Here is a 19852-nt window from a genome sequence, read left to right on the forward strand (position 1 = left end):
ACACTCAACTTGACTGTTTGTTTTAACATTTAGATTTTAATTTGAAATGAGCTATTAACATGGCATTTGAAAATACTTCCAAAACCAAAGAAGCCTGTTGCAATGGCACAAAAAGAATAAAAACATATAAAAAAGGGTTTGTATATTTACATAACACTAGTTTAAAACTTAGCAACTCATTTATATTTTAAATAACACTTAATATCAGCTTTAGCTTTGTATGTTGAAGAACATTTTAAACAAAAATTTAAAGTATACCCACTGAACTAAATAGAATTAAACTTAGTAACAAAATTTAAGAATTTTTCAAAAATAAATATATGATCTATTGTCTTAAATAACTAATCATATCGCAGGTACAGCATGCAATTTACAAAGCTCATTGTCATATTCGCTGCATTCTTTTTCAACACTCTCAACGCCACATACGGTTTGTTTTTACATTTGCTACTTAAAAAACAGTACAATTAGAATTATTTGAAGCGCTTAATATTCATACTACTTGTTTCGCACAACTTAAAAACACTATAGCTTCAATAAATGTTCATACTCATTAAAAGTCACGAGTTTAAACTGTCTTGGAATGTGTGACAATATCACATGACTACTAATCAAATTCAGTGTGTTTGTATGAGCTCTGTTGAAGTTTCGCTTTGTTAATTACTTGAAAGCAATGTTGCAAGCTGCAGCGAGTAATCAGCCTCAAATCGCATTCACCCTCAGCAACGAGTTGCGCCCAAAACAAATTTTCAAAGGGCGAGCGTGGCCGGCGCAAACAAAATTTATTATTACTACCAACACGGATTATCATAATGTGAGATCTGAGCAGGGCAACTCTCGTTTGTGTTTTTTATATGTTTTACATGTGTATGTGTACAGAAACGTAAGATTTTGTACAAACACACCGGATGAAAGGTCAAAATAAAGAAAGCAAAGATAACGTTATCCACTTATGCATGGTGAACAAATAAACACTTGTGCTTGCATAGTTACAATTGAGTTAGAATTAAAGTTTTGTTAAAACTTAAAACAAGCTAAACAGCGGCGTTTATTATTGTCGTCATTAACTGTTTATGCATACAAACCACTAAGTTTTGAAAAACTCTTTTCAGCCGGACGAGGTCGTCCTCCGCAGATGAAAGAGGACAAGCTGATCAGGTTGCAGGTGGAGGAGGGGGAGCAGGAGGTGGTGGTTCCTTGCAAGGCCAGGAGGTTGAACGAGAGGCACGTTGAGTGGTACAAGGACGGTGGGTTTTGTTTGAAACTAGAAACCTTTTCGATTATTTTGAATATTTTTTTTCAGTTTTTTTTATTAGTTTACAAACTGACGATAAAATAAGTCACTGATGAAAAAGCAGCTTTTCACATAGATTTTAAAAATGCTTTTCCCACCAAACTCACTACTCACCTGTTCCTTCGTGTTGGATCAAACACTTTAAACGTGTGTGTGGTGAAACACACTCGAGCCGGAAACTGCGCGCGGCCGTTCGATCTTAACATAAGTCACCTTCGCGCATCTACTTAGCCTCCAAAGTTTTGACGAATCGCTTTTAAATTGAAGCGAGCGAGAAAGGCGTTGTGGTGCGCGGATCGCGAGGCGAATGAGAGAGAAAGTTGGCAAGGCGCTGATGGAAGCGCGGCTCTCCAACCGTGAAAGTGACGGCGGTGGACGTTGGACCGTCCGGCTGATTAACAACCCCCAGTGCGCATTCTTATCACGTGGGCTGCGAAGCGGAAACTTTTTGTTTGTTGTGCCTTTTGCTTTCGCCTTGCCTTGTGATTTCGAGAATCGTTTGAAGTTTCTGATGCGCGCCTCGCATAGAGCCTTTAAGCTTGTTTTTTGAAGCAACTTTCAAAATTTTTTTTGTTTTTGCCTTTTTTAAGTGTTTCGTATCCATAAAAAGTAAATATTTTACGACAAGGTAATTGTAAGGAGAAATGTTTAAACTATTTAAAATTTACTGTTATAGTTGTTTTTTCTTGTGATTCATAATAATACTTTTGCAGGCATCTATTTGGACAGTTCTTTTTCATATTACAAAATTGGCAAATCAGAGCTGAAAATAAAGCAAGTGAGACCTCAAGATCACGGAATATTTATGTGTTACGTCACAAATGGATATGGAACGAGCAGCTTGCAAATATTGGTCGAAGTTTCTCCAAGTATGTTAACTTTTCGTTTTTATCATTAATTCAATAAAGCTTAAAGTTTACTACTATGATGTTAAATACATTTTTAAACTTTGAAATTGAAAAACAGTATAAGTATTAAGATTATAACGTTAAAAGTCGAAAAAACCATCAAGTTTGTTTACATGCACATATTTACACTGAATAAAAAAACTAGTTTACTGTCTCCAAGTGTTTTTGTTGTTAGCCACTTCGAGCAAACATGTGAGGAAAACACTGCGGTCCGACGAGAGTTTCAAACCCGTTCACTCATCCCGCTAATTAGCAGTCTTTTGACAACGCATCTTTAAAAACTCTCCGAAGCTTACTTTGCATGTAGTGGAAAGGCGCAGAAAAACAATCAGCGCAGAAACAATCGGCCCGTAGTAATCCCATTGTGCGCTGGTGAAATTTGAAAAGAAGCGCAAAACACTGGAGGCAGAGGAGTTGTGCGTTGTTGAGTCGAGCAGGTGTAGAACAATGAGCGTCGTCATTGGTCAACTTAATTATCCCTACACACACAGCGCCTAATGAACAAGTGGGGGGCACAATGGGCGCGCGGACAGCTTTTAATAATGGCGAGTGCCACTCAAGTGCCCTTGTTACCAGCAACACACAAGCCTGTGTGCGTGCAGTGAAAAAGCGCTACAAAACGCTGTGACTTGTAGCTGCTGCCTTTCCCACACACTGTGCCTGTTGTTTTTACAACTTTTTGTTACACTTTTGCCTCATGTGTGTGGACCTGGCGGTCGAATGTTTGTGCAGGGTTTAACCTACTTAACGCACCGGTCGTGTTTTACGTGATTCAATTTTTTTTTCGAGTGCTGAGTAAGCCTTTTGAAAGTTGAGTACACTTCCTGAGTTTTCAACAAGCAATTGTTTAAACAAGTTTGTTGTGCTTTCATTAAGCTCAAAGTAAAACTGTTTTAACTTCCAATTATGTTTTTAGTTTCTATAGTTATAAAAGTGTTTATACTTCCAACAACGAATTATAAGAAATTGTTATTTGTTTTTGAATTTATAAAATTCGTATACATAAAATTACAATAAAGTTATCAACTTTTTATGCTTGCTAATTTAAATTTAAACTTTAAAATGTTTTTCATTAGCACGGCAAGACTAAACGTCAATGGCAAAACCTTTTAGGGTATATTATGAATTGATTTTCTTTCGCGATAAAATGTATCGTTAAACGTCGGCCAAAAATCAACATACTGTCTCATTTCCACTGCAGCCAGTGACAGTTTTGCGAGCTTTTTCGTGAGATCACAGCCGTGTTTGCTTTACTTTTATGCCAAGGCAAACACACGCAAGAGAGAGACAGGGAGACGGAAGTTTGAAAGTTTCGAAGGCTTTGCCACTTAGCGTCCGATGAGATTACAAGCGACTTGTGAAAGTCATTGAGATTGATGGCGGGCTTGCTGGAAACGCTTCGCTCGCATTCTCCCGTCGCAACCCCGATCGTTTGAAAGTGAGAAAAAGCAAAACTTTGTTTGTCAACTGAGCGCGATTACTTTTTACAACAAACAATAAGTATGTATTTTCACACACGCGAAAAACACAAAGCTACCGAAAAACACGTTGAGCGCAAATAATTTGTTTGCTCGAAACCAGCTTTGCGCGGCGCGCAGCTTTTAACAGCCTCAATATTTAATGCGCGAGGCAGCAAAACAGCGTGTTTGTTTTTGTTCGGCGCGCTAATGTGATTTCAACGACTGGCACTTCTGATGATCTGCTGCTGCTGATGATGATGATGATGCAGATGTTGCTCATCGAGATCAGAATTAACAGATAAAGCCGAACGCGAAGATGGTGCTGCCAGATAAAAGGCCGTCGGGCCGCTCGCAAAATAGTAAACTTTGAGCGAGAAGCGCTAAAAGTGCTGGCTTGTCTCTTTTTTTTCTTCTTGATGTTAAATCTTAAAAAAGGGGGATGTTTGAGTTAAATGAAAGCGGCGTCGCTTTATTGAACCCCTTTCGCTAAACAAACATTTGAGCCGAGTGAGGGACCACTATCGGAGCTGAGCATCGTAAAGATAACGATGTTTTTTTTCATTACACACTCATGAGATTAAAAGCCTCAGTGTGTGTAAGTGGCTTGAACTGGCGGAGTTACAAAAGCTTAAAGATAAAAAAAAGTATGATAAAGTTGTTGCAAAAAGTAGTCGAACAACAATTAGCGAAACATCAAGGTGCCGGAAAAAATAAATTTTTATCAAACTTGTTAACTTCAATAACAAATTGAATTAGTCATGAGACTAATCGTGATAAGCAATAGTTATGTTTTGATATGTTTAATTTGTTTTGAAAAAAAATACATAAAGTTGTTTTTGGATTGTGTGTTTAAACCGCGATAAGAAAAACAAGTTGTTTAATATTTTGTAGGAGTGAAACAAGCTTAAAAACAGCTAAACAGCTACTTAGTTTGAAATAAATTTTGCTTAAGTTGTGTTTTACAATTCTGCATGACTAACCGAAAAAAAACTAAAGAACTTAAAACAACCAAACGAATTCCAGCAAAACAATATTCAGTGGAAATTTCAAAACTAAAACTTCTCGCTTCATTCGCTTCATGACATTCATCCGGATTTGCGTGACGTAGTGATCGCGCGCTTCCGTTGCTAACGAGGCCGTTGTCAAGTGACGTCATGCGTAGGTGCCGCTGAATAAGCTGTTCGTGTTTTGTTTTCGCGAAGTCACGTCGCCGCGACTCGGAGCGCTTTTGTGAGAAGTCGTCGCCGCAGAAAGACCCAAGTTAATTTTGGCGACATTTCGATTTCCGCTGCGGGTTAGAGTGGCGAATGATGTCGTCGTAATTGGTTATTTGAAAAATTTACAATGAAGTTGTTGATGCTTTTTTGATTTACTGCTATACATATTTGTATGTCTACTTTGATAGCATTTCGTTTTAACTAATAACTAATATGTTGTTACATTTACAGAAAAACATGGTGATCATCAAAAAGAAAAACTGAATCTAAGTGAGTTTGATGTTTTAAACACCTATTAAAAAAATTTACATAACTTTGTATTTATCTAATGTTTAAATGCGTTATTTCGTTTTTGTTTTTTGGTACAACTTACTTTTCGAACATTAAAAGTTAAGCTTTTGTTCTACTTTGTAAAACTTCAGGTAAGTATTTCTTTGCACGGTATGGCTTTAATTTTACTAGGCTTTTCTCATAGTATTCTATTACAAGTAATCCTATAAAAACGCTATCAAGTAGCATTTATTTTTGTAAAAAGCTCTGAAATAAAAAAGTGATAAAGTTTCATCACGCATAGAAAAGCAGTCAAACTGTTGTTTTTACAAAACAAAAACTACAATTTTCTACTAATTATTTGAACTTCTTGGCAAGCTTTAAACCTAAAAAACATTTTGTTGTTTTTATTATTAAACAGCATGTGTATAATGCTAGTTAATTGTTTCAAGGTGTTTCAACCCCTTAAAAATTTTGTTTTTATTAAATTTTAATAAAATCTACACATCAATCTAAGCTGGATAATAGTTTTATTTACATCAATTACATGTTGGTATCAGCTTTTTTCCTTTATTTTAAAATTTACAACCTTTCTTCAGAGAGACGGCCTTACTTTTCCGAGCCTCGTAAAATGAGAAACCCGACAATTCTGAAGGAAGAGGGGTCCACTGTGAAGCTTTATTGTAGAGCAAAAGGCAGCCCCGACCCTCATATAACTTGGTAAGTGAATAAAAACTTAATAGTCAAGAAAGCAGTGTAGCAAGCCACTTATTAAACGATTTTTCTTATCTGCCGGTTTTTAACGCCAAAATTGCACGTTTATCTTTATTTGATTGATAGTTTTTCACGAAATTAACCTTCACTTTAGCGATAGATATCTTGCGACTCGCTAAATTTTCGAATTTTTCAAGGTAATTACAATATTTGTATTTCAGGCTAATGACATTTTTATTCTTATTTGTTCTAAGTTTTGGTTCTGCTTAAAGTCATTTGCTAAATTGAAAAATGAGATAAATCAAACAAAGTATGCTTTCAAATAAAACCTTGAGTTTTATTGTTGAAAAAAAATATTTCAAAAAATACTTTTATAACTTTTCAATCTTCGACTAACGTGACAAATTACAACAGGTTTAAGGACGGGAACGTTACCAAGTCAACCGGAACGCCGCACAGTTTCGACGGGGACCAATGGGTGCTGGTCGTGAAGGACCTGGTCCACGAGGACGGCGGCTTTTACACGTGCCAGGTGAAAAATTCCGCGGGAAAAATCAGCTTCCGGTACAAGCTGAACGTTTACAGTGAGTTTCGAACGTAATTTTTGCCAATCGACAAGCCTGTTTGAACTCTAAAATCACATTTTACTCTGCCTGTTGCAAAGCTGCATGCAAATTACCTGTCGAACTTATTTTTTATTTAAGATTGAGCACATTTTTATCGGAACTAACATCGAATGTTACAACATTTATCGGCAAAATCTAATGTTAAGTTTATTAAAACTTACTTTATCAGCCTATTGGCTTTTGCCTATTTATTTTCGAACCACTTTTATTTTTGAGTTAAATGAAAAGTCGTAACATACTACAATTTTGCTTAGCTAGAAAAAACTAAGCTAAAGCTTAAAATTAATACCATAACTCATTTCTCAAAATTTCATCATGATTGTTTCCTAACTTAGCAAAAACTAAATATTACGTACTATCATACAAATTATGTACTTCTACAAACTAAAAAAGTAGCATTTTTTTAAAGAAGTGTTTTTCAAGTTTATTTTGAAATTTAAATACTTTACTAAGGATTCGATTTTAATGAATTTGGTTAAGTTTTTTTATTGACCTATATATTTTTTTCGTAAGTATAAAAACATGCAAAAAACCTAAATGAAGTAAGTTTTAAGTAATCTTTCCAAGTAAGTTTCTTAACAGCAGATTAAAGCATCGTGTTGTTATTCTTGAGCACCGTTTAAGCTTATTAATCCAAACACATCAGTTCAAGTTTTCAGAGTTAATTTCAAAACGATCAATCACATCGCGTTTTTTATTATTACACACAGTTTTAATTTTAGGTGCTTAGAAAATTTTAATTGCAAAGCTAATTGCGGAAATCATCACAGGCGAAGTCAAAGCTAAAGGTTGAGTTTAAGATGGCGAGCTTGAGATAGTCAGGGGCGTATCGGAAAATGACAAAACAAACAGAAAGTTGAAATTAAAACTTTCAGATCAGATACGGCGGTGATTTAGTGAAGAGAAAAGTCCCTCGATTACATCTCCTTCTGCCGATGTGAAGACTCTCTCTCCGGTTTATCTGATCTCTCGGTGATCCGTCGCGCTGATACTTTATCTGCAAATTCGAAAATTGTCCCTATCCGACGAGATGCCCCGGGGTGCTTTTTCTGTGTTTCTGTGCTTTTTTGTTGAAGCTCGAATATCCGGCTGCTTCGCTGGAACCTCTCTGAAAATTGATATGTGTTTTTTGATATCGTGTTTCATTTAAAAGGTGGACGACTCGACTTCTATTTTTCTTTTCGATTATTATCAGTAGTTGTTGTGTTGGTTTTAATGAAACTTTTAGAAGAAAGTTCTAAGTTCGAAATTTATTGTTTATGATATGAAGTTTATCATATCACAAAGTGAGTTGTTTTGATTTACTATGCTTTTTTTCCGGTCTAAAATAAAGCCAATTTACTTATCAATAAATCTAAATGACGGATTTGGATAAAAACTACAACTTAAGAATTTTCTACTTAAGTTTGCGGTTTCGTTTGACTCATAAATTGCCGATTTTCATTGTAAGCGTAAACCGATAAACTTAATAGCTTTGATATCAGGATTATTTGTTCAAATTTAATTCAAATTTAAAATACTCATCTTCATTCACAATATATTGATAAAGGTAAAAATGTTTCGTTCGAAGAAAATTATATTGATCAAGCCTTGTTAAACGTTTTTTTATTAAATTTTAACTAAAAAAAAACTAACTTAACCACAAAAAAACTTTCACAAAAGCCGTTTTATCTTATTAGAAATACCGATAAAGCTGTTAAAACGAAATGTCAGTAGACCTGTCGTGAAAAATCAATTTAAGTTGGACGTGTGACAGCAAAGCAGAAGCAGCGAGAAAGTGACAGTTTTGCAGCAAGCAAGGTCAAACAGAATTGTTTGAAAAGAAAACAAAAAAGCAAAAAATTAACCAGATTAGCAGAAGCAACAAATAAAAAGTGACCGCAACGAAAACACGACGGTTTTCAGAAAAAAAAAATTCCTTTGAAGTTCGCCGCCCGCCTCCGTGTCCTACATTCGCCTTTTGTTTATCTGCTTTTTTTCGGCGGCCTTTTCCTTTCATCTCTTCCATTCCGCCGCTTGAGAGTTAAACTGCGGCACTTGCTTCGCGGTGTCAGAAAAAAAAAATCGCACGCGCTTGTGAACTAGATCCGCGAGTTTTACTTTTTCCTTGAAACGAACGCAAAAGCGAAGATCAAAAGGAACAGCTTGCTTGTGGCCAAACAAACTTACATAAATTATCTGGTTCGCGTACAAGCCTTCTGTTCTCTTGTTGTTTTCGTTTCGTCTGGCTTTCGGACCGAACGGTGTTTGCGACGAAAAAAAACTACAACTTTAAAAACACGGTTGCGACATCAAAAAAAACATTTAAATTTCGGACTCCTGCATTTTACTTTACAAGCCGAAAAACCGACATCGGTTACGTCACCACCGAAGCCACTTAAAGTTTGCTGTTAAAACGACGTTTGCGACGTGTTTAACGAGTTGTTTTCATGTAAGGTGCAGCTGCACGGAAAATTACTCCCGCCAGCTCGTGTCGCTTCTCAACAAACCTGCGAGCAGTGCGGATAAATTCAATGAACTGTTTTAATGAATTGCTGTGTGTCGTAAACGTAATTTAAACAGTTGCAGACGTTGGTAGAAGGTAAAGTTTCGGCTGGAAAGTCCAGACGGTTGATTAAAAAAATATGTATAGTTCTAAAAATAAAAACATGGAAGGAATTTGTCATTAGCGACATTTGACAACATTAGCATACCAAAATTAAGTCTATTAAAGTATGGAAGAAATTTTGTAAAAACTTTTGCATCTATCAAAACTTTTTCATGGACTACTTCTTATCAAAGCGTAGTCGTAAAAAAACGGCATGCTTAATTTACTAGTTGAGTATATTTCATATTTTAATGTCTTAAACCATTAAAAAGAAATTGAAGTTAGTATTAAAAGTACTGTGCTTATAAAAGTGTTTTCTTTTAAGTATAGTCCTTTTAAATAGGTTATCGTTAAAGAAAAAGTTAACTCAAACTTGTTAAATGACTTAAAATTATATTAGACAAAACTTAGTCGCTGTAAAATTTTGAAAAGCTTTTAAGTTAGATATAAATATACAATGTTATTCAACATTACTCAATTTTAAATAAAAAAACCCAACTATTTAAATTGTAATCAATTTAAACATTTTCACAGCAACCCACGTGGACAACCAGCCGTCCATCATCGATTACTCGCGGGGAAACACCACCGTGTACGAAGGGGACCAAGTATCCCTCCACTGCACCGTCGAGTCCAAGCCCACCCCGCCCGAGCTCAAGTGGGTCAGGCAGATCCACCCCTCGCAGCGAGGTAAATACCCGGAAGAGAAAATAATATACCACAACGAGAACTACTACATATTCCTTCCGTTGCAACCTGTGAGTATCAAGTGATTAATTTTATTGTAGAAAATTAAAAAAAATTTTTGAAATATTTATCATGAGAGGCAAAAAAAATATTCCATATACCTTGTAAATGACAAGACTGTATTTATTTTTTTGTTAAACTACTTTTTATACATCAAAAACATTAAAAAAATAATTTAGAACAATCACGCATATCAAAAATATTTATATTTATAAAGAAAACTAACTCGAGCAACTTGTCATAACCTAAAATTTTATAAAACGACTAAAAAACCAAACTTTTATAACACAAACTAACTCACCAACTTTGTACCAGATGAACTACCGAGGCAAGTCGCAGTACCTGACCAAGTACACGATTATGAACAGCAGAAGGGGTGTGGACAGTGGCGTGTACATTTGCCTCGCCATGACAACCGGGGGGTGGACTTTCAAGGAAATAACCGTCAATGTCCTTCCTCGTTAGTACTTCTAAATCTTATACACTCCTAATTGTCGTTCTGCATGTCATAAAATGTTTTATTTATTTGAAAAATAACAGCTTAAGTTACATATCACATTCATGACATCTGATTAAGACTAAGTTTGTAAAAGCATTGATTTCAAAAAAATGAAGCTTATAACTTTAAAGTTCATTTCTATGTTTTTAACTAATACAACAACAATATTACTCAATTTAAAACACTTATACTTGCAGTTTTCAATTCAAAATGCTTTTAAAATTCATATGAATAATTGCAAAAAATCTTAAAAATTATAATAATAAAAAGAGCAAAAAATTACTTGAATAAACTAAACAAAATGTATGTTAAAAGGTTGTTTTGGTTATCAAATTAGCTCAGCCATTTACGGTAACTTTTGACAAGCAAGTGTTAAAAATGACCTTCAATTAGTTACGACTCAACAAAGGCGATAGCTGCGCTTTCTCGCGCACTGCTGTTTGGTTTAAAGGCACGCTCTGTTTTTTCAGCCACAAAAGTAATTGTCACAAGATTTTTGTGTTTTTTTGTTTATATTTGCCTTTTGTGTTCGGCGTCCGCGGCACAATGAAATTGTTGAAAACTGAAAAAACACGATGTGGTCGTTGGGTTTAAATAATCCAACACTACAATAAACCCTTTTGATAGTAAACTCAATTTTTATTACATTGTAAAAAATGTATTGAAAAACCGTTTATCATTCGGGTTTACTTAACCCATACAGAGTAGCTTATGCTTGGAAACGATTTCAGCTGTGAAAACTACTGTTTTATCGAGCTGTCACCTATTTTACTTTTTAAAAGTAGGTGGAAGTGCAAATAATAAATCTTACAAAGTATCTGCCACTATTGCAGCAGAAAAAATATTAATAGCTTTGTCCGTCTTTTAAACTGGCTTTTAACAGATAAAAGTTTAACCTGTTAATTGTAATACAAAAATATCATAATACTAAACAATAATGTAAAATAACTTCTGGCATTCAAAATCTTTAACTTTTACTATTATTTTCAGGTAATAACGTGAGAGCAATCAACAATATACAAAAAGAAGAAAGATTTTCTTCCATGATTGTTATAACTGTTCCGTGCTTACTAATTCTCATATTTCTGCTGTTCCTGTCTTTGTAAGTTATTTAATCAATGTGTTTTAAACAAATTTTTACTGCTTTCAATTAATCTGAGCAAACTATAAAAAAAGGTTTTTGAAGATGACATTAGTATTTTGTTTTAAAAAAATTATATATTTCTTTTAAGAATTTTAAGTTTTTATTTTAACCTGAACACAGGTATATATTTTGGAAAAGAAAGTGGGCTGCGGAAGGCATGACGTCATCGTTCCAAATCAACAAGACGACTTCCACCATTGTGACGTCATCCAGCACGAGGAGCGGCAGGTCTTCGCGCGGAAACTTCCGCAGGTCGCCCCTCACCACCTACTCCTTCTCCACGTCGCCAACGAACCGTAACGACTATGACGTCGTCAAAAAATCCCCGCCCTCTTTCACTACGTACGGCCACCACCGCCGGCCCGTCCTGCCCAGGTACGAGTACTCGGTAGCGAGCAGCGCACGGTGCCCGGCCCCCTGTCCCACCGCCTACGAGACCGAGGCGAGCTACGACGCGTCCAGCTATGAGGTGATGACGTCGACGACGAGCGACTACGTGCCGATCAAGAAGTCGACGGCCCGCTACGAGCCTCCCCCTCCCAGCTGCCGCACCCAGTCGGAAATGACGTCGTCGTGCTCTAGCCTCAACCAGCCGTCCAAGCACGGTCGCTCCAAGGTTCGGAAGTTCGGGACGAACCCGTACAAGAAGTCGCCGCGTCACGACGACGACGTCAGGTACCTGACGGGGGCAAGCACGGAAACGATAAGCGACGAGACGTCGAGCGGCGACGTCACGATAGGCCGGAGCTCGGCGTGAATTTTGTGACGTCACAACGAAGAATCTCAGGATTTGATTTTTTTCGCTGAGCTTTAGTTTTTCTAGGTAGGATGTACTACGGTTGGTTTTCGTACTGTTTGGAATATTTCGTCAGTGTTAATTACTTTAGAATAGTTGTAAAAACCAAAGAGCTTATCTAGCTTGTTATGTTTTCTAAAGTTAAAAGTCTAGCTGAAAGAAATAACTCTAAAAGTATAACCGTTTTATTAATTTTAAAACAGTTATAAGCGAAAAGAGTTTGGCTAGCTGCCACATTTGAAATGCCTAGTCAATCCTTTTCTTTATTCTTTTGCTTAAGAACAAGAAAAATGTACTTTCAGTGTTTTGATCAAGCTGTTTGCTTTTTAGGTAAAATGTTCTCTTTTTTTTACTGTGAAATTACAGTATAGACACATGAGAGCTTTTGAATACTTTTAAAATAAAATAAGAAATTGCCTGGCAAAACTACAAAATTTTTAGATAGCATAAAACATAAATTTTTAACATTGGTTTTATCATGGTAATTGTTATTAGTTTTATGTTGATTTTGTCTACCTCTGAATCTTTACTCTATGTTCCATGGTTGTTTTGAAGCTTTTAAACCGAAAAAATATTATGTGAATAAAGTTGGAATTTAATTAAGTTATGATATTTTTTTAAAGACACACAAAGAACTATTTCAATGTTCTATTGCATTATATTATTTTAATTTAACCTCTTTTAACTTGCCAATTTTTTGCACTTATATTTTCTTTAAATAAGTCGATACAACATCTAAAACTAATTAGCTTTTATAAAGCATAAGCTTAGATACACTTTTAGTACGACTTTTTTGCTGTATATCTTTCAATAAACTTTTAGTATTAATGTGGTCTTATTTCTACATACAATAAGTTTACAAAAGTAAGAAAATATTGTTAGGAAAAGTAATAATTTTTAGTCAATTTTAAATGAAAGTTAAACATTCTGCCATGTAGGTATAAAATAAAAGTTTAAGCTCTAGCAAGTTTGATCAAGTTTGAAAAAATTAATCGCTTTGTATATCTTTACTTATTAAACTTATTTATTTTAATTTTTCATATCTAATATGGCATAAATATATACTTTTCAAATACATCACTGAATCGCTTAATTAAAAAGCGTTTATTGTTGCAAATATTGTATTATTATTTTTGTTAAATCAGCGATAAAAAAAAGCGCTCAAAAAGTTTGGTCTAAGGACCTGGAGTACAAAAAACCATTCGGTTATTGAGTCGTACACCACATGCTTTTACAATTTCCTACAAGCTATGACTCATAACTTTTTATCATCTAGATATTTGAATTATTTATAATAAAATAATCAATTAAAAGAAATGAAAGAAAAAAAACTAAACGAAAATTAACTGAATTTTGTATTTAAATACGTACTTAAAAATTTGTCTAATAACATAAGAACTAAAAAAATATACAACTTTAAATTAACTTATAAAACGAGATAAACAATACTAACAGAAAACATGTGAATACTTGAATGATAGGTTAAAAATTCTTAAAAAAGGTAAAAAAGTAATACGCTGAAAAATTTTAATCTTAAATTTTATCAGTATTTTGTGCTAAAAGTGTCATTTTTCTTTTGTATTTTATAATTTAACTAGAACAGTAAAAAGAATTTTACATTTTAATACATAGATAAACAATTGTATAATTTTTTAATATTTTTAAAAAAGTGAATTCTACTATAACTGCACTTAACATTTATAAATGAAAATATATAGATAAATACTGTAGCATTTATGCACTTATAAAGAAAAGAAAAAAATAACAACAAAAAAATTCTTTCTATTATAGAATATACTTTTTTAAGTTTTGAATACTTTTCAAAGTCTAAAATTGTAATAATAGGATGGAAACAGTATTTGCAAACATAGAAATGAAGAGCTTTTTTTATAGAAAAGAGATTTTTTAATATAAGTTTGATTGAAACTATTAAAATAATTAACTTTCTGTTAAAGTGTATACATCTATAATTTTTTTTTTTACATTGGCATGCTAAAAAAACAAAAAAAGAAAAAGTTGATAAAGGGAAAAGTACTGATAAAAATTAACAGTTTACTATAAAAACTTATAAGTATCTAAAATATTTTTCGTTTTAAACAATTGAAAACGGTATATAATTTTATAAGCATTTTTTTAAAAATAACAGATAAGTAAAACTGATTTTAATTAAACCATCTACATTTTAAAACTTTTAAGATTAAAAAAGTAACGTCAATTTAACTATTACAACAAATAAGGAAACTTTTTTCTTATTACGTTTAATGATTTATTATTATGGTAAATTATGTTATATAAAGTATCTTTACTAAATTATTTACTGAAAAACACGTTTATTTTTATACTATAAAGCGAAACTGAAAAGTTCTACCTGAATGTTTGCATAAAACTTTTTACTAACAAAAATTAAAAGTCTATCGAATCTAAAGGAAACTTTGAACAGTTAATTGTTTGACAATACATGAACAAAGTTAAATTTCAATAAATGCAAATTGTTTAATTGGTAGGCTAATTTTAAGGTGAAATATATAAAAATAGTCGTTCTAAGTGTTAAAAAAACAATGCTTAGGTTAATTTTGAAACTAATGATTTACTGTTTGTGTATTTGTTACAAGTTTCTTATTTCTACAGCGTAATCAAGTTTTTATACTTTTAATTTATTCAAAATAAATTAAATGTAGTATATTTAAATTTTCTAACTTTAAGAAATTTGTTGAGCGACAAAAGAAACACTTAAATTTGTCTATAGAGTTTTTACTAACAAATTTATAAAACAATCAAAAACAAATTCCAAGGCACATTTACTGAAAACAGCATAGGAAAATTAAAAAGTGTTTAGTTATTTTTTAAAAGTTAAGAAAAACTAAAAATTTAGATGTTTGTTATTTATAACAGTTCGTTACATTATTAAAATATTGTTTTAAAGTTACAAAAATGTATTTTATTGTAAAAAATGCTGAACACGAGTTAATTCAGCTTAATTCACCAGAAAAACTTCTTGTTACTTAGCTTAAATTATAAATATGTATCTTTAGAAGACATAGAAATGTTTACTAATTTTTTGTAGTTAAGCAGTTGATTAAGAAGTTAAGTAGTTGATTATAACACGTGAAAGAATAAAATTGTACTTAAAAATAAAAAAGTAGGAAACAAACTACATGAGTTGCTACATTTTAATGATTATAAAAAAAACTAGAAAATAACCAGACTACGTTTTTTATTTTGTGTTTCTAGTAATATTTACTGCAATACTTGTTAAAGGAAAAAATGAGTTTGTATTACTACGTATATGTTTAACTAGATTTTTAAAAGATTATTGTTTTAATGACCTCTAGTGATAAAATTTTTAAACTATAACCTTTCTTTTTTGGATCCTGTTTTAAAAATTTTTTAGCAATCATAAGTTAATCTTTATCATAAATTTTATACTACGAAGTTCTTTGAGCACTGTCAAAAAATCTAAAGTATGTATTTTTATTACAAACTTCACAAGCTTTACAGATTATAACTCTTATATATAAACTATATTTAAATTTAAGTTTATTTTAACATTTTTTTATTTCATGTTACGCCTCCACCTAACAGACTAACAATTTACGCTATTAATTTTGTCTTGTAAACAATGCTTTTGGAAAATCATCTATTTGGTTGTACTTTCGTATGGATGTGCACTTGTTGTTTCTCTTTTGTATGTACTTACTTATCGCCTTTTATATCAAACTAATAAGTGTTAACTTATTAACTAGTTCTTTATAAGTTTAACTTTGTTTAATTCTTTGTTTATGTTTACTTTTTATGTTAAATTCGTTAGTATAAATTTATTTAAATCTATTTTTTTTTGTGTGTTAAGTTGCTCAGGTTTTGATGCCTGAGTTCAACATTGCACAATAAACAATATTATAATAGCAATAGTAATTATAATAAATGTTTTAAATAACAATTATGATTTAAAAAAAGTTTATTTTAAAAACCTTTTAATTCAAGTAAAGTTCAGTTCTATATAAAACTTGATAAATGATTTTGATTATTTAGCTTTTCTTTTAAAATAAAGTTTAAATTATGTTAGTCATTCAAATTACTTTTTAGTTAAAAATAGTTTAAAAACTTTGTTGTGGATTAACTAATTTGTCTTTTGGCTTTAGTTTTATAAGTACTTTTAGTGTGGTAGTAAAAACTTAAGTTTAAACCTTCTTTGCATTTCTTGACACACAAATTTAAACTTTTCTTTACCACACTTTAAGTTTAGTTTAAGGTACTCAAGTTCTATAAATTCTGTTTGTCTCAATATAAATATTAATTATAAATTTTTAAGATTAAATTTATTTTTAACTTTTAAAAAAGAATGTACTATAAAATAAAACGTATACAACCGTGAAATAATATAGAAAGTATATTTAAACTGCTAGTCAGACTTAGCTGCCAGTTTAACATTTGTGTTGCTAAGGTTTGATGTTAGTTTTTGCTGCAAAGTTTTTCAACTAAAAATTAAAGTTTTCGGATAAAGTATAAAGCCTACTTTTCAAAATTTAAAAGTATAACTTAAACACTCAAAAAGCTAAAACCTTACTATGTTGCACTAATTTTAAGTTACACGGTGTTATGTTTAAGGTTTTTACTTTTTCTCTTAAGCATGTGCAGTGTCATATTTTATTTAAAACCGTCTGGTAATAGTCTTAATAAAAAAAACCAAGTAGATACATTTTGTTATTAATACTAAACTAATTCATTGAGAGTAACAAGACTTAAGATTTCTTTTTTTTTTCATTTGTTTGTTTGAAGTTATTGACTTAAGAAGTTTCATTGTTTAGAAAATGTACTTCTTAACAAAAACACATTTCTTAAATTAGATATTTAAAAATTAAATGCTTTTTAGCAGTGTAAACTTTCATACAAAAATAAAACAGTAAAAACCAAAATTAATTACAAAGACTTCATAACTTTTGAATTATAGTATACAACAGGCTTTTATATAACTTTTCAAATCGAAAATTTTGAACTACATAAAAGGCCATTCACAAATTATGTATGAATTTTTATTAAATTGCATCTTGTTTATTAGTATTAATTTGAGCAGTTTAGCTTTTTGTAAAACTTTTATACGTTAAAATTCTAACTAACACTTTCTAACAAAAAGTATTATTGAAGTTGTAGTTAAAATGGAATTATACTATTAAAAAAAAAGCTTTTCACAACTAAATCGCGCTTTTTTACAACAAAAAAATAGTTGCAACTCTTTAAAATTTAATTATAATAAACTATTCATTTAATTTACATAATTTTAATCGGCTTTCAACAGTGCACATTTTTTCAGAGTTTAAAACAAACATTAAATATTAATTATGTTACCTATAAAAATTAAGTTAAAATTAAAAATTAAATAAATTGTGTTCTTATTGATTCTGAGTTGTGTTGATGTGCTGAATGTTATAAATTTTAAAATATTCCCGTTTACGCGTCAGGATATATATTGTTTATTGAACGAAAAAGTTAGGGCTCAAAAATTCTAAGGACCTGGTTTACAAAAAACCTTTTGGTTATCGAGTCATACACCAAGATACAGTTTAATGTCATGTCCAGGACAATACACTCTAGTTATTATTGAAATTCAACTAGTTTTCATGAGAAAATTTTAACTACAGTAACCTCTTGCATCTTTACGCACTCGTGACGTTACGCACTCTCGTTTAGTTACGCATTTTAAAATTCAAAAAAATTCAAAAATGTTTTTTTTTTATATTGCATAGATTAGGTTTACTATACATTCTTAATTTAAATAATGTTTTAAACTGCTAACTCATCTCTCTTTATCTTTAAAGTCTAAATATATAAAGAGGTGAAATAGCATTAAACGTATATTCCTTAATTAATTGATAAACATCTAGTAAGAACATAAACAAATTTTATTAAACAGTATTTTATACTTTATATAATTTTGTTGAAAAGAAGAAATCCATTACAGCACCAAATGCATACTTTTTTTAAAGGCTCTAGAAACAAATTTTAATATAGACACCACACCATTTCTTAATTGGAAACAAAAGCTTAATTATAAATTGAATTTGCTAAGTAGAATAGAGTATAAATTTTAAATATCAAATAAGTCACATATAAATAAAGATAAAACCTACTTAATATTAAAATTAGTGAAATTTTTCTACAAGTATTATTATTTATGTAAATTTAAATCTTTTTTTTAATATATGAACAGTTATATCCTTTTTTTTCATATTTATAAATAAAGTAAACAAATTGTTAAAAGTTGGAAAATCCCCTCTCTGCTTTTAACTAGAAGCAGTATCAAAAAACAGCCATTGTAATAAGTTATTTGGTACCTCTTGTATCTTTACGCGTTTTTTCTGTGGAGAAATGTGCGTAAATAAGCGAGAGGTTACTGTAATTATAAGTTCTATTATTCATTACTTTTTACTACGAAATAAATTAAAGCATATTTACTACTTACTTAATAATAAAATGCAGGTATAGAAGTTTGCTTTCAGAGGAAATAGTTAACACCTATAAAGTTTTAGGAAACTGGAATGACCGTTTTAGCTGCTTCTATTGTTTTGTATTTAAAGTAAGTAAACTTTATTAAAGTGTACATAAGAGTGCAAAAAAAAAAAAAAACTCAACTGTCCACAGAATATTTTACCCAAATATAAATTTGTACTAAATTTTTTATATATTATATTCTTAAAAGCTACTTTTGATAACTCTAATTAAGTTTTCATAGAAAACAAATGCTCTAATCAACAATAAGAGTAGCTTTTGTGATACTAAAAGGTGGACTTTTAAGGACCTACAATGCACATAATGTTTACTGCACACTTTGTTGCGCATTACTTTTGAAAATTTTTAGAAGCACTGGTGTTGTGCATAGATTTCCGCGTGGCATTTTAGCTCGCATAGGAACATTTTGCCGTAAAATAGACAACTTTAAATTAAACATTATTTTAATTAATTTTAAAACTAATGGATGTTTTCTTCTTTTAGTTTTGTACCTAAGTAGTGACTTAATACTTTTTTTTTGTTAAAATAGATTGTGAACAAAGCTAAATAAGTGTAATATATACATTTTGTTTTCATTTTGAAAGCTTTTTTAAAAAAAATTTAATTCCGATTTTTTTTAAAACTAAAAGTTATTACAAAAACTAAAATTTTAACTAACATATCTTTAAACTTTAATGCACTTAGTATTTTATTTGAATTAAACTACTTTTATCTTATCAAAACTTTGTGCACAGCGGAATAATAAAAACTACTTCAAAAAAAGTATATTTTAAAGTATTTTACTATAAATACTTCTTCAACTTTTAAATTTAACATTTTGAAAACTTCTTTTCTTTTTTATATTTTAGATAATATTGTTCAAGGAAGAAATGTTTAAACCCACGCGTCGCCGCTGCATTCTAACGAACTTGTAATAAATTCTTAGAAATCAATAATTACACCATTTAAAAAAATGTTTAAGGAAATTTTTTTTGAGCTCAATTGATTATAATTTATAGTGTTTGATTTCGAAATAAAAGATATAAGTGAAAAATATCATTATGTATAAATAATTAAATGTTTTAATTTAAATTAGACCCACTATAA

The 19852-nt window shown here is 31.2% G+C and overlaps 1 protein-coding gene across 1 annotated transcript; it reads left to right on the forward strand.

Moving 5' to 3' along the window:
* Window positions 1-31: 31 nt before the first annotated feature.
* Window positions 32-13034, forward strand: LOC145831564 (fibroblast growth factor receptor-like 1). The gene is made up of 11 exons (XM_082938858.1): window positions 32-136; window positions 357-430; window positions 1113-1247; window positions 2008-2163; window positions 5111-5149; window positions 5749-5869; window positions 6278-6447; window positions 9611-9834; window positions 10139-10283; window positions 11313-11424; window positions 11587-13034. The coding sequence occupies exons 1-11, from the start codon at window positions 60-62 to the stop codon at window positions 12221-12223; spliced, it is 1890 nt and encodes a 629-aa protein (XP_082794984.1). The 5' UTR covers window positions 32-59; the 3' UTR covers window positions 12224-13034.
* The last annotated feature ends 6818 nt before the right edge of the window (window positions 13035-19852 follow it).

This window comes from Thalia democratica, chromosome 3 (genome assembly GCF_965202585.1).
Source record: "Thalia democratica chromosome 3, ktThaDemo2.hap1.1, whole genome shotgun sequence".
Taxonomy (NCBI): domain Eukaryota; kingdom Metazoa; phylum Chordata; class Thaliacea; order Salpida; family Salpidae; genus Thalia; species Thalia democratica.